Consider the following 14,112-nt stretch of genomic DNA (forward strand, 5'->3'; position numbering starts at 1 on the left):
TTGATTGGTTTTTCAAATACACAAAAGGGATACAAGCTATATGACCTCGACACACATACTTTCTTTACTAGTAGAGATGTAATATTCAAGGAGCACGTGTTTCCATTCAAGGATATCGCAGGACCTGAAGCGGCTCTACCATTACTATCACCTTTTATGCAAGATGCTGAACATGAAGCTGATGCTACTCATACTATGTTCCCTAATTCTATTGGTTCAAGTTCAGGTCTCTCAACTGATGAACCAATACACAACACAGACACATATAAAATCACATTGGTGGTGTAGATGCAGTAATGCTAACAGAATCACCTATAAATACTGATTTAATTGATAAAACTGAGGTGTCAGCAAATGATCAAATCTTAGTACCACTACCAGATATTCCAGTTCAACAGAGGCCAGTAAGGTCATCTAAACCTCCCATCAGGATTAAGGATTACATTGTTCCCAGTAAGACTAAAACACCTCATTCCATCACAAATCATGTTCAATATGATCACTTATCTCATTCCTACCAAGGATATCTTAGTGCATTCTCTGCAATTATTGAACCAAGCTCTTATAAAGAAGCTTCTCAAGATAGCAGATGGATTGATGTAATGCAGCTTAAAATCACTGCCCTGGAGAACAATAAAACCTGGTCTATTGTTGATCTTCCAATTGGTGTCAAACCTATTGGGTCAAAATGGGACTACAAATTAAATTACAAAGCCAATGGCAATGTGGAAAGGTTCAAGGCCAGGTTAGTTTCCAAAGTCTACAACCAACAAGAGGGTCTAGACTACCATGAAACATTCTCACCAATAGCTAATATGGTAACTGTAAGGACAGTCATCAGTCTAGCTGCCTCACATGGTTGGGATCTATGTCAAATAGATGCCAACAATGATTTTTTTCAAGGTGATTTAGAAGAAGATGTCTACATGGAATTGCCTCAGGGATTTCACAGATAGGGAAATGACAAGGTACGCAAACTGAAGAAGTCTTTGTATGGTTTGAAGCAAGCCTCAAGACAGTGGAATATCAAGTTGACCGAAGCACTATTACAGGCAAGATATTGTCAAAGCATGCATGTTCACTCAATGTTTACCAAGAAGACAGGAACTGATATATTGGTGATATTGATTTATCTTGATGATTTACTTATCATGGGTTCTATCTAAAAAATGATACAAGAGGCTAATGACACCTTGAATCAAAACTTCAAGATGAAGGATTTAGGTGCACTAAGGTATTTTCTGGGGATAGAATTATTGAAATCAAAAGAAGGTATACTGTTGAATCAAAGAAAATATGCTTTGCAGCTTCTCTCTGAAGAAGGATTGAGTGGTCCTAAAACTGTATCAACTCCTCTAGAATTTAACCATAAAGTCACCAGCTTGGAGCATGATGAACAGGAGGAAAATACTAGTGATCCGACCCTTGAAGATGTGACAACTTATCAAAGATTAGTGGGAAAACTATTGTACCTTACTATAACTAGGTCGGACATTTGTTTTGGAGTACAAGTGCTAAGTCAGTTCATGCAACGTCCAAAAGTTTCACACTGGGATGCTGCAATCAGACTGATAAGATACATAAAAGGATTACCTAGTCTAGGTGTGTTGATGAAGAGGGATAAGGGAACAGTTCTCACAGGCTATTGTGACTCAGACTGGGCATCTTGTCCTAATACCAGAAGATCAGTGACAGGGTATGCACTAAAATTAGGAGATTCCTTGATCTCTTCAAAATTAAAGAAACAGCCAACTGTGAGCAGAAGCTCAGTAGAGGTAGAGTATAGGAGCATGGCTGCACTGGTAGCAGAATTGATCTGGTTGGCTGGTTTGCTGAAGGAACTTAATTTTACAGTCAAATTACCAATCAAGGTATTCAGTGACAGTAAAGCAGCTATTCAAATAGCAGGGAACCTTGTATTTCATGAGAGAACAAAGCATATAGAGCTGGATTGTCACTTCATCAGGGAGAGAATAAAGTCAGGCTATTAAGAGAGTTGAGTCACATGACGACTGAGAGCCATTACCTGGAATAAAAATTTGCAAAATTTTAAATAATTTAGCTCTAGCATAATTCAGAATTCTTGTTTCCTTTTTTCTGATTATTGTGAAAAAATTATTTAGTTCAATATTAATTTCCTATTTTCTCTTTTCTCTTTTATCTACTTCTAATAATAGATCATACGTTTCAAATTGATGTACATATAGACCATCGATCTCTTAAATTATCTAACTTTACTCGTAGTCTAAAGATATAAACTAAAAATTTTTTTGTCAAAAGGTAACAATTCAAATCATCATGTTACCTGGACGGATGATTGCATCAAACCAAAGTAAGCATGAAATTCATGTGAACATATATAATTATAATCAATAGATATAAGTTACACTTCATTAAATTACTTAATCATGATATTAATTTAGTGTACACACTTTATGTGAGTAAATATGCCATTTTAGATTTGCCTTAATAACCTTTAGAACGTATAAGATAATGATCATTAATGAATTTCGAGAAATTTTAGAACGCGTCCATATCATCCAAACATCAAGTAATTAAATCTCACATGAATAATCCAATAGATATCAAGATGTACTTAATAATAAAAATGTAAATATTTCATAAAAACATTCAAACGATCATCTTCTAAAAGATTGATAGTACATCATGAATAACATAAATGTCGATCAGGAAACTAATTAATTAATAGCCATACTTCTTCAGAAAAACATGTCCATGTCCAATATAATATTTTGCTTCATCATCACAACCTCCAGATTTCAGAACCGCAGCACAAATGGAGGTGTTTTTTAACACAATTTTTCCATAGGTTGTATCAACTCCTCCTTGCTTGTATATGTAAACATCCTGCACAGCACCTTCCCCACACATCCTAAACAAATAGTAGCCATTAAAAGATCTAATACTAATAAACGATAGTAAATTAAGATTCAGATCTACGTACATTTTCTATTGTTTTATTTCAACATACGTACCTTTGAAAGAAATCAAACACTTGATTCTTGTCGACATGATTCTTACCTTTGAAATAAATCAACTCCTAAAATCTTTTTTCCTTTCAATAGGAGCTTTGTACATTTTTATATAATGAAAATATCAAAAAGATTTTTTCTTTCATAGTTGTTGGTGTTAGTTTCTAATTAAAAAACCAAAAAAGATTTTATTTTCATCGTTTGTCTTTAGTCATGTCTCTCAATTCAGGTTTTAGTTTGTCATTTAATTCTTAATTGTCCAATCTGGACGAACTACACACCCCTGATTCTTTTCTCTCGGGAGTGAGATACGTAGGCAGCCTATTATTGGTTCGGGGATCTTATTTGAAAAATTCAAAAAAAAAAAAGAGATTTTCTTCACTCTTTATTAGAGTAGGTATTTCATATAAATATTTAAAATAAAACTACAAAAAAAGATTTTTCTTTTAATAGGTTCAAGTTTAAATTTCATATGAAATTCAAAATCGAAGACCCAAAAAGATTTTTCTTTGGTAATCATAGGTTTCATTTTGTATAGGGAGTTTAAATTTGAAAAATGCAAAAAGATTTTCGTCAATTCTTTTGAAAAATTGTTATTTTCTTTTATTCTTAAAGTTTCAAGAAAAAAAAAAGAAAAAAGAAGAAAAAGAGTTTGATTGGCCATTTTGGCAAGACTTCACGAACTACGCACACCTGATTCTCCTCTCTTGGGAGTGAGATACGTAGGCGCTCTTCTTGGGTTCAGTGATCTTTTAAAAAAAAAGGAAAAAGAAGTTGTGAAAAAGTGTTGAACTCTAACACATTTGTTGTTTTTTGTTGAATCAGTTTAAGGTGATTAGTTTGTGGCATTCTGGCTGATCCTTTACATCACACCAGATCCAAAGGGTTAGCTGTGTCCAACAAGGATATAGAGAGTGGCATCATGGATGAAACAAAGAGTCAGGAAATTGAGAGTTTAAAGAAAGAGAATTTGAGACTAAGACAACAAATGATGGAAATGTACCGAGCTTGGGCCAGTGGGCTGCCTCCACCTCCGTTCCCCAATTTAGACCCTACAAATACCTTGAGTCTTCTACCAAAATTGCAAAGTCAGTTTCCTTCTGTTGTTGATGCACCACAGCATGCCTCAGAATCCATTCCACATCAAATGCACCTTAATACTTCCACCACTCTTTCTTTAGCTCCTCAGTATAAGTGTACCATATTCACAGCACCGCATATCATCTGTGCTTTTGTTGCTCAACCTTCTACTAAGGCTTCCACTTTGGCTATCAATCCAACGATTGTACTTCCCCAGTCCACTAGTGAATCCACATTCAATACTCTCGAGCCTACAGTTAAGTTAAGTGGACCGCCAAAATTTCTTACTAAGAAGGCTAGCATGCTAGAAGAGCCAGAGAAAATGGTTGGGAAAGTTAAGAGTGTAGAAAATGATATGAAAAGTTCCTTGGGACCTGTGGTCTATGAAGATGTTTCAAATAAAAAATGGGGCATGATTTCTTGTGTTAGCCTTCCTCCAAGCTTTGAGACATCATAATTTGAGGAACTTGATGGATAGAATGATTCTGTGAAACATTTGGGACGATATTGCAATCGATCTTGGCAAACTGAAGGAAAGAAGAAGGAAAACGCACCTATTTTCATTCCAGGGCCAAAGCAGAGTTTAAGAGGTCCAACTCACCAATACTGTCAGCCTCAATCCCGAGCTTACATATCAACTCCACTTACTCATCTACACCAAGGTTCCTCTTTTCAAAATCCAAGAAGTTTCATTCCACTTCCTCAATGTCCATTGAATAACGCACAATTGTTTACCCATCCGTATTCTTATCCACAATGGCATGCACCTGTACCTCAGCATCATCCTCGGCCCCCATAAATTTACCAAGGAACCTCTAAATCCACGTTTTATCTGAGGCCAGAGTTCGTAAAGATAAGGAAGGAAAAGGATAATTTCACTCCTATTGGGGAATCTTATGCCTGTTTGTTCCAGAGATTGAGACAGAGGGGTATGATTACTCCTCTCCTTGGGCACACTCTTAATTGGCGTTTAAGAAATTTTGATCCTTATTTGAAAAGAGAAATTGAAAAGATGATTCAATATGGATCAATTATTGTGCTGAACATTAGCAGTGAGGGAAGCTCTAGTCATGCTGATATGCAAACCAGTGGCTAAGTTGTCAAGCTGAGAAATTGAGAAGTCACCCTTTTCCCTACTAGGAAGAGGTCTAGTAGTTTGTTTGTTTTTCTTTTTCTATTTTTTGAATTATTTCAGGGTTGTAGTTCGGGATCTATCTTGTTTTGTCCTTTTGTCATTTATGTTCAAACCCTTCTATCTTTTATTTCAACTAAATGAATTGTCCTTTTTCCTTTGTGCTTTAAAATATGTGTTGTTTGTTTGTTTTCTTTATACAGTACATTTTATGTTGACTTTAGTGATATGACATGCTTGCAAAATTTTCAGCCAGATCTTAAAATCCAGTTTAAGCATGAACATTGAATCAGAGGGTTAAAGTTAGAAAAACAGAGCATCTAAGAAAATAGGTAGAGTACTAAGACATTTGGTGTCAAGTTCAAACCTTCTTTGAAAATTAAGGCAATTATTTTGAGAATCACAAGAATAAGATGGCCATCAATTGAAGGACATGGCTTAACTAGGTCAAATAGTGGCTGCGTGAACAGAAAGAAAATCAGCTCCACGAAAGCATGAGTCATTCAATGTGAGGAATGTACAACAAAGGTGGAGTTTGCAGAAGAAGAAGTGACGTACAGACTCAATCAAAGTTAATGCTTAAAAAGATGTCACAAATGATCTTCATTTCTCACTTTCATATTGCATGATATGTACTTGCATTTTCAAGGATTGATATGATGAAGACATTTCATTCAGCTATCCAAACATTGTGTCATCCTTTGTTTACCCCTATTTGAGCCTTTGTTTTATTTTCTTTTATACACCTCTTTTGGAATCAAGATAGAGTGAAAAAAGCTCAAAAAAAAGTATCGAGCAAAACAATAGAGTCAAAAAAAGTTCAAAAAAAAAGAAGAAAAAGAAAATATGTCCAAAGAAAAAAAGTGTCAAGACAAATAGAGTCAAAAAAATCCAAAGAGAAAAGAGTGTCAATAAAAGAAAAAAATCAAAAGTATAAATCATGCAAAACAAGTTGCCAGAACTAAGCATGACCTGATTCTCCTCTCTCGGGGGAGAGATACGTAGGCTGCCCTACTCGGGGCTCGGTCCAACCAAATAAATAATTTAGAGTCACCCAGTCAAAAGAAACTGGGGCATGAGGTAATCCTCATTGTTGAGTCGATTCCAAAAGTTGTAAGTCCCACCCAATAAGCAATTTAGAGTCATCCACTTCAAGTGTTGTTTGGGTCCCATGCCATCCTTTCTTTCTAACCCTATCTAAAAGCCAAGTTAAAACCAAAGAAAGACCTTCAGATCAATCTTCTAGAATATTAAGGCTAAATATGCAATGGATATGATGACACATTTTGGGAACTACTTGTCTTCCTCGGCATAAGAAATTAGGAGAGAAATGCAAATGAGAGAGTTTTATCGGTGAAAACCCTCACAGGCACCGTAAGACGATGGTAAATTGAGAGAGATAACAATGAGAGAGTCTTATCGGTGCAAACCCTCACGGGCACTATAAGACGATGGTGAATTGAGACAAATGAAAATAAGAGAGTCCCATTGGTGAAAACCCCTCGCGGACACCATAAGACAATGGTGAGCTAGGAAAAAGAAAATGAGAGAGGCTTGTTGGCAAAAACCCTTCAAGGCGCCACTAGCCGAATAAGGTCGTAAATGCAATTGACCTAAGAAAGAAACTCAATTTCGAGGTCATTAACTCAACAACAATTGGTAGAAAGTTTTGGATGCAAAGATCAGGCAGTTTAATCCGATATGAATGTCATAATCATTAGAGTTGAGTGTCATTTTCAGATAAACTTTTCTTTCATCTTTTTCAATGGGGACATTCATTGTCGTTTTTGTTTTTCTTCTTCTCTTTAGTTATATTTTTATTTTTCTTGAGTTAGTTATCCAAATAAAGCAAAAATATTGTTATTTTTCTCTTGTCTTTGAGTCAAGTCCATGTCAAAACAAGTGAGAAAAGATTTCAAAACTGGCTACCAACTTTTTCAATTGCACAAAGCAAGACAAAAGGAAAACATATGAAAGAAACATGATTGTGAGCCGAAATAAGGCATGCAGAAAGTTTTGTCAACCGACAAGTCTGGGAACACATGGAAATACCAAGGTTCAAAGGGTTTATCTGAGAAGCATGACAAAACAGAGATAATGTATCTGTTTCAGAGTCACTCTTAATAATATGAGATTGGGCCAATGATGCAGCAAGTCAGTGACACATGTCGATGGTTGAAAGTAAGATTAAATGTGACAGGGGCAAGAGCGATTGCCACAAAAGCTAAAGCCATAAACCAGCCACCATATTTTTAAACTCACAAGTTTTCTTTGATGAAATAAGAAACATGTAACCTTCAAATCAAGGACTTCAGAGCATAAATATCAAGGGTTGCAATGCCTCACTTCTACAAATGCAGGAAGAAAAGTTGTTGCACAAGTTTGATAATGAAATCATGGTAAAAAATCATCATCCTATATTCCTTGGAGACACACTTTCTTGGTTTGGCAATTCAGGCAACATTGATAAGGAGACACACTTCCCTGATTTTGGTAATTCTAGCAACATTTGTAAGGAGACACACTTCCTTATTTGGGTAATTCAAGTAGCATTGGTAAGGAGACACACTTTCTTATTTTGGTAATTCAAGAAACATTGGTAAGGAGACACACTTCCCTGGTTTGGTAAATTCAAGAACATTTGTAAGGAGACATACTTTCTTGTTTGGTAATTCAAGCGATATTTGTAAAGAGACACACTTCCATTTTTGGTAATTCAAGCGGTATTTGTAAGAAGACGCACTTCCTTGTTTGGTAATTCAAGCAATATTTGTAAGGAAACGCACTTCCTTTTTTGGTAATTCAAGCGGTATTTGTAAGAAGATGCATTTCCTTGTTTGGTAATTCAAGCGGTATTTGTAAGGAGACGCACTTCCTTGTTTGGGAAATTCAAGCGGTATTTGTAAGGAGATGCACTTCCTTGTTTGGGTAATTCAAGCAACATTTGTAAGGAGATGCACTTCCTTGTTTGGGTAATTCAAGCAGCATTGGTAAGGAGACACACTTTCTTACTTTGGTAATTTAATCGGCATTGGTAAGGAGACACACTTCCTAGTTTTGGTAATTCAAGAGGCATTGGTAAAGAGACGCACTTTCCTGTTTGGGTATTTCTAGCAACATTTGTAAGGTGACACACTTCCTTGTTAGGGTAATTTAAGCAGCATTGGTAAGGAGACACACTTCCTTGTTTTTGTAATTTAAGCGGCATTGGTAAGGAAATGCACTTCCTTGTTTTGGTAATTCAAGAGGCATTGGTAAGGAGACGCACTTTCTTGTTTGGGTATTTCTAGCAACATTTGTAAGGAGATGCATTTCTTTGTTTGGGTAATTCAAGCAATATTTGTAAGGAGACGCACTTTCTTGTTTGGGTAATTCAACCGGTATTTGTAAGGAGATGCCCTTCCTTGTTTTTGTAATTCAAGCAATATCTGTAAGGAGACTCATTTCCTTTTTTGGGTAATTTAAGCAACATCTGTAAGGAGATGCACTTCCTTGTTTGGGTAATTCAAGCGGCATTTGTAAGGAGACGTTCTTCCTTGTTTGGTAAGTCAAGTAACATTGGAGCCCGCCCGAAGCACACGGCAAATAAATGGAAAGTTAAACAACAAGGTGAAGAAATTAAAAGTCAGGCAACAAATTAAAGAAATTACAAGTTAGGAGCCCGCCTGAAGAATAGGGTGATGAAACTCAAGTCAAAAGTCCAAAAGAAGCTGCATAGATAGGGTTTTTGTAATTTTATTTATGTTTTAACTTGTAATTTTCATTTTTGATGTAATGATAGAGCCGCGAACCGGAACCTCGATGGAATCTCACTCGACTCTCCAACTCGATATAGTCCCTCTCCTTCCAATCCTTTGAGATACCTGTGACTTGATTCAATAATAACTTAGGTAGGTAGGATGTCCTAAGTCGAGAACCGGTTGCCCTTATTTCTTTTGTTTCTTTCCTGGAATAATGGTCGGGTCAAAATTTGATCTCGTTTTCTACTTTTTTGTCTGAAAACACTTTGTGTTTACACCCAAAAAGGGGCATGGTATAGACACCTAATTTTGTCCCTCCCAAAACTCAATTTATCCATTTTTCACTTCTTGTTATCATACACTCTGACCCACATGATTATACCCAACAAAAATACAAACAAATAACAACACTATCCTAACAAACTTTATAATTCATCCTAACAACCTACCCCACCTACCCTACCCTTAGGCAGCCCCCCCCCTTCACATTTTTATTCCCTTTTAACCATATGCACGACACTAATAGAGGACATTTTTTCAATTTTTTCTTTTTGAATAAAATATACACATTACATTCCAAGAATAAAAAAAGGGGCCACAGATTTGTCTTTATTTGTCCACATACACAATATATACATACTCCATTTCTTAGATCTAGGGGGAGACTTTTTTTTTACACAATACAGCAAAGGAGCACATACTCATCAATTTTTTTATCACAACAAAAAAGAGCACGCACAAGAGGCCAAAGGAAACCATTTTTTTTCTTCTTCTTTCTTTCTTCTTCTTCGTAAAAATGCACAGGCACTCAAGAAGCTTACAACGCACACACTACACACAAAATAAGTAAGAAAATGAGAGTATGAAGCTCGTTTGACGGAATCCGACGACAGAATACGATTTCAGGTTCGATTGGATTTTTGGAACTCTAAGTTCGTCTGTCTTAGTGACCCAGCTTCGAAATCAAGTTTTGGGTCCCTCAGTTTTCGTTCCCAGTTTGGTTTTCTGATTTACCTTTCGTGTCGACCAGTCTATCGAGGTCAGTTTTGGGGTTTCAAATTTCTATATGGAGTCGGAGTACGTCACTATTGATCTTCTATTCGGAATTCTATAATTCGAGCTTTCTTAAACATTGTTATCAACGAAATCGGCCCTTAGAAGGTCCATCTCTTAACTCTACTCTTTCATTATCTCGAACTTGATTGATGTCGTGATTTTGGTGTGATTTTTGAGTATGTTTGAGTCATGTTAATTTTCGTTGTTTTGATTGTTTTTTTTAGTAATGGCATGTTTGGGAATTGAGTAATTACGTGATTGGTAATAAATTGGGGATGAGAATCAGAAATTAATGAAGTAAATAGAATCGATTGGTTAACTTGAAATGGATATCAATGTTGTTAAATTCTGATTACTGAATTCATTGATGTCAAACACAATAGTGGCATGTGATAGGCCGTCAAACGGATAGGCAAAGGTTTAGGTTCGGGTAGGCAACTCGTAGGATTCTAATCATCGAATGTGTAACTATTTGTTTGAGTGATTTTCTTCATTTTTCTCGCATTCCATCAAATGTATTCATTTAAATGGGAAATTCCCCGAGGCTCATTGTATTTATTCGCCGGGGAATGACCCGACATACTATGTTAGCGAAGGACGTTCGTGACAAAGGCCCGAGGCATCGGGTAGAGCATGGAAGCACAGTTTAGGATTAGAATAGGTTAGAATAGGATTTATATTTTCGCATTTTTTACTTTGGACTGTATAATTTGGACGGGACATTATTTTGTTTTTTTTTTTTAATTTTATTTGATTTGTTTTGTTTCGCTTGTTTTGTGTGTTTATGTGGTTTGTACATTTTTAGTGTCAAAAATTAGCTGATATACTCCACCAAGCGACCGTGGTCGAACCACGGGATCGAGGGGTGCCTAACACCTTTCCCTCGGTCAACAGAATTCCTTAGTCGGAATCTCTGTTCGTGGATCAGTTTTATAGAGTCAAAACCGTTTTGAAAAGGATATCCAAGGGTGACTTGGCACGCCCGATTTATGCCAAGTGGCGACTCTGATTTTTGAATATAAATAATCCTTTTTCGATTCAATCTTCATTTTGGTCACTTTAATAATGAAAATTCTTTCGAACTTAAAAATGTAATTCTTTTTTCGGTCAAAAAAGGGGTGTGACACGCGGTGGTATCGCGGAGCTCCACTGAAAATTGTCAAATTTCAATTGGCCTGGCTCCGCGATGCGCTGAAGTACCAGTTGACACACTGTTTTACGAAAATGGCTCTAATGCTTCTCCCGGGTATCGGATTTGGGCAAACTTTATATCGTTGGAAAGCTTACTGAATTTCCTATGCAATGGTAAGCTCTAAACTGAAGAATACTGAGTATTTTTAAAATTTTTATATATGAATACTCATGTACTGAGAGTTAAATTAAGCTAGGAAAATATGGGGTATTACAATATGGTTCTAATATAATACTTTCTTTTTCAGCTAAATCTAATCCGTTTAAATTCTTTTTAAAAGTAAAAACTCATAAAATCTACTACTCAATCATGGTGGATAAAATTTCACTGCTCCAATCTTGTCCATATTTAAATTCAACTTATGTTATTGCGATAGGTAATAATTATTTCATTAATTTTCATTTATTACAGTGATATCCTAACTAAGAAAGTTAAAACTGTTACAAATAAAGGATAATTTCCTCAAATTAAAAAGTTAATGCGGTTAATAAGAAATGCCCCTATAATTTCTGGTTCTTTGACTTCTATTATAATTTGTCGTATCATATTACTTAAGTGTAGTTAATGCGTTGTTATTATTTGTTGATTTTACAATTATCTCTTGTTTTTTGTATTTTTATTACTTTTCCGCAGACCATATCAGTACCTCCGAAGAAGTAGAGAGGTTATTTTCGATAGACCTCTAGCTTAGGACCGATAACAATATATCAAATCACAAAACATAAATGCCTACAGACTAGTATAGTATGCAAAATAAACTAACACTGATATCCACAAGGTAGTACAACATCCACCAGATACTACTAAAAAACTATCTACTCGAAAATATAGACATCATTCAACACCCACGAACCAAAAAAATCAAACACAACTAAATAAATGCTCCCACCCCCTCTACCTTAATCCTCATCCTTCACACCTTCCTATCAAGGGTCATGTCCTCTGTCAGTTGTAACTGCTCCATATCATGCCTAATCACCTCCCTCCAATATTTCTTCGGCCTAACTCTACCTCGTCTAAAATCATTCATAGTCAGTGATTCACACCTCCACACTGGAGTATCATAGCCCCTCCTCATTACGTGCCCAAACCAATGTAACCGCACTTTTCGCGTCTTGTCCTACACCGAAGCCTCTCTTACCTTCTCCCGAATAATCTCATTCCTCACCCTATCTTTCCTGATACGACCACACATCCATCGCAACATCCTCATCTCTGTCACCTTCAACTTCTGGATGTGGGACTTCTTAACTAGCCAACACTCCGCTCCATACAATATAACCGGTCGGATTGCCAGTCTGTAGAACATACCTTTAAGCATAAGAGGCACCTTCTTATTACATAAAACTCTCGAAGAGAGCCTCCATTTCAACCACCCTGCCCCAATAGGATGTAGGATGCGAGACAATATATTGTTGTATATTTTCTCACATGAGCAACGTAACACTATAGGTTTTAAAGTGACTAGCAAATTACATCGTGCCGAATCAAATAATAAACACTAACTATAATTTGGATTATCTCTTATGCAATGAGCAACATTAGTTTTGAACATGTTTCCTCATTTACTTCCCAATATTTCTTATAATCCTTCAAATTGGGAATCCATTCTAGTCTTAATTTTTTTTTCTAAACAAATTACTCTTTCCTTTACAATTTGTTTAGTTTACTTTTCATTCGACCATTTTCAGTAAGAATATTTCTTATTCTTTCACCGACTCTTTACTTTTATTTTTTTTTTCTTGCGTATGATGTTTTAAGATTATGCAAAATCATTTGGTATGTGGAATAACAATAATAATATAGAATAAAATTTGAGAGTAATTTTATTCTATTTTTAATGTGAGGTATTAATTAATTTTGGGATTAATTTATTCCACCAGCAAAATTATGGCAAATGATGGGATAATACAGTAGGATCTTTTTAATACATTTTAACAACACATCTAGATATGCAATATGAAATTATTCGATATGAGTCGAAGTTTGATATGAAATTATTTGATATAAGTTGTAAAAAGTAAGAAATCTACTCAATGGTCCAAATCTCTCCCGAGTACCACGAGGTCCACGCAAACAATCCAACTAAATCATAAATCATCTAAAATCCTATTGAGATTGTCAAATCTTAAATTTAACCTCATTAACTCAAAAGTTTGACTTTGATCAAACTCTCAAAATTGAAAATCTTCTCCAAAACACGTTCGATCACCCTGAAAATTGTGTTTTTCATCTCCGCAAGTTATAAATAATTAAGAAATCTAGTAAGAGAGTTGAATCAAATGACGACTAAGATTCATTACCTGGAATAATGATTTGTAAAATTTTAAATAATTTAGCTCTAACATCATTCAGAATTCTTGTTTCCTTTTTTTTTTATTATTATGAAAAAAGTATTTAGTTCAATATTAATTTCCTATTTTCTCTTTTCTCTAGTTCTAATAAAAGATTATACGTTTCAATTTGGTGTACACATAGACCATAGATCTCTTAAATTACTCATAGTCTGAAGATATAAATTAAAATTTATTTGGTCAAAAGGTAACAATTCAAATCATCGTGTTACCTGCACAGATGATTGCATTAAACCAAAGTAAGCATGAAATTCATGTGAACACATAATTATAATTAATAGATATAAGTTACACTTCATTAAATTACTTAATCATGATATTAATTTAGTGTACACACTTTATGCAAGTAAACATGTCATTTTAGATTCACCTTAATAACCTTTAGAATGAATAAGATAAGATCATTAATGATATTATCTTTTGTACGTTATAGTCATAATACCATTTATGAATTTCAAGAAATTTTAGAACACGTCCATATCATCTAAACATCAAGTAATTAAATCTCACATGAATAGAATCTAATCCAATAGATATGAAGATGGACTTAATAATAAAAATGCAA

The 14,112-nt window shown here is 35.1% G+C and overlaps 1 protein-coding gene across 1 annotated transcript; it reads left to right on the forward strand.

The window, feature by feature from the left end:
* Positions 1-1,169: 1,169 nt before the first annotated feature.
* Positions 1,170-1,991, forward strand: LOC107860567 (uncharacterized mitochondrial protein AtMg00810-like). Its single transcript, XM_016705964.1, has one exon. The coding sequence runs from the start codon at positions 1,170-1,172 to the stop codon at positions 1,989-1,991; it is 822 nt and encodes a 273-aa protein (XP_016561450.1).
* The last annotated feature ends 12,121 nt before the right edge of the window (positions 1,992-14,112 follow it).

The sequence above is a fragment of the Capsicum annuum genome, chromosome 8, assembly GCF_002878395.1.
Source record: "Capsicum annuum cultivar UCD-10X-F1 chromosome 8, UCD10Xv1.1, whole genome shotgun sequence".
In the NCBI taxonomy this organism is placed as follows: Eukaryota; Viridiplantae; Streptophyta; class Magnoliopsida; order Solanales; family Solanaceae; genus Capsicum; species Capsicum annuum.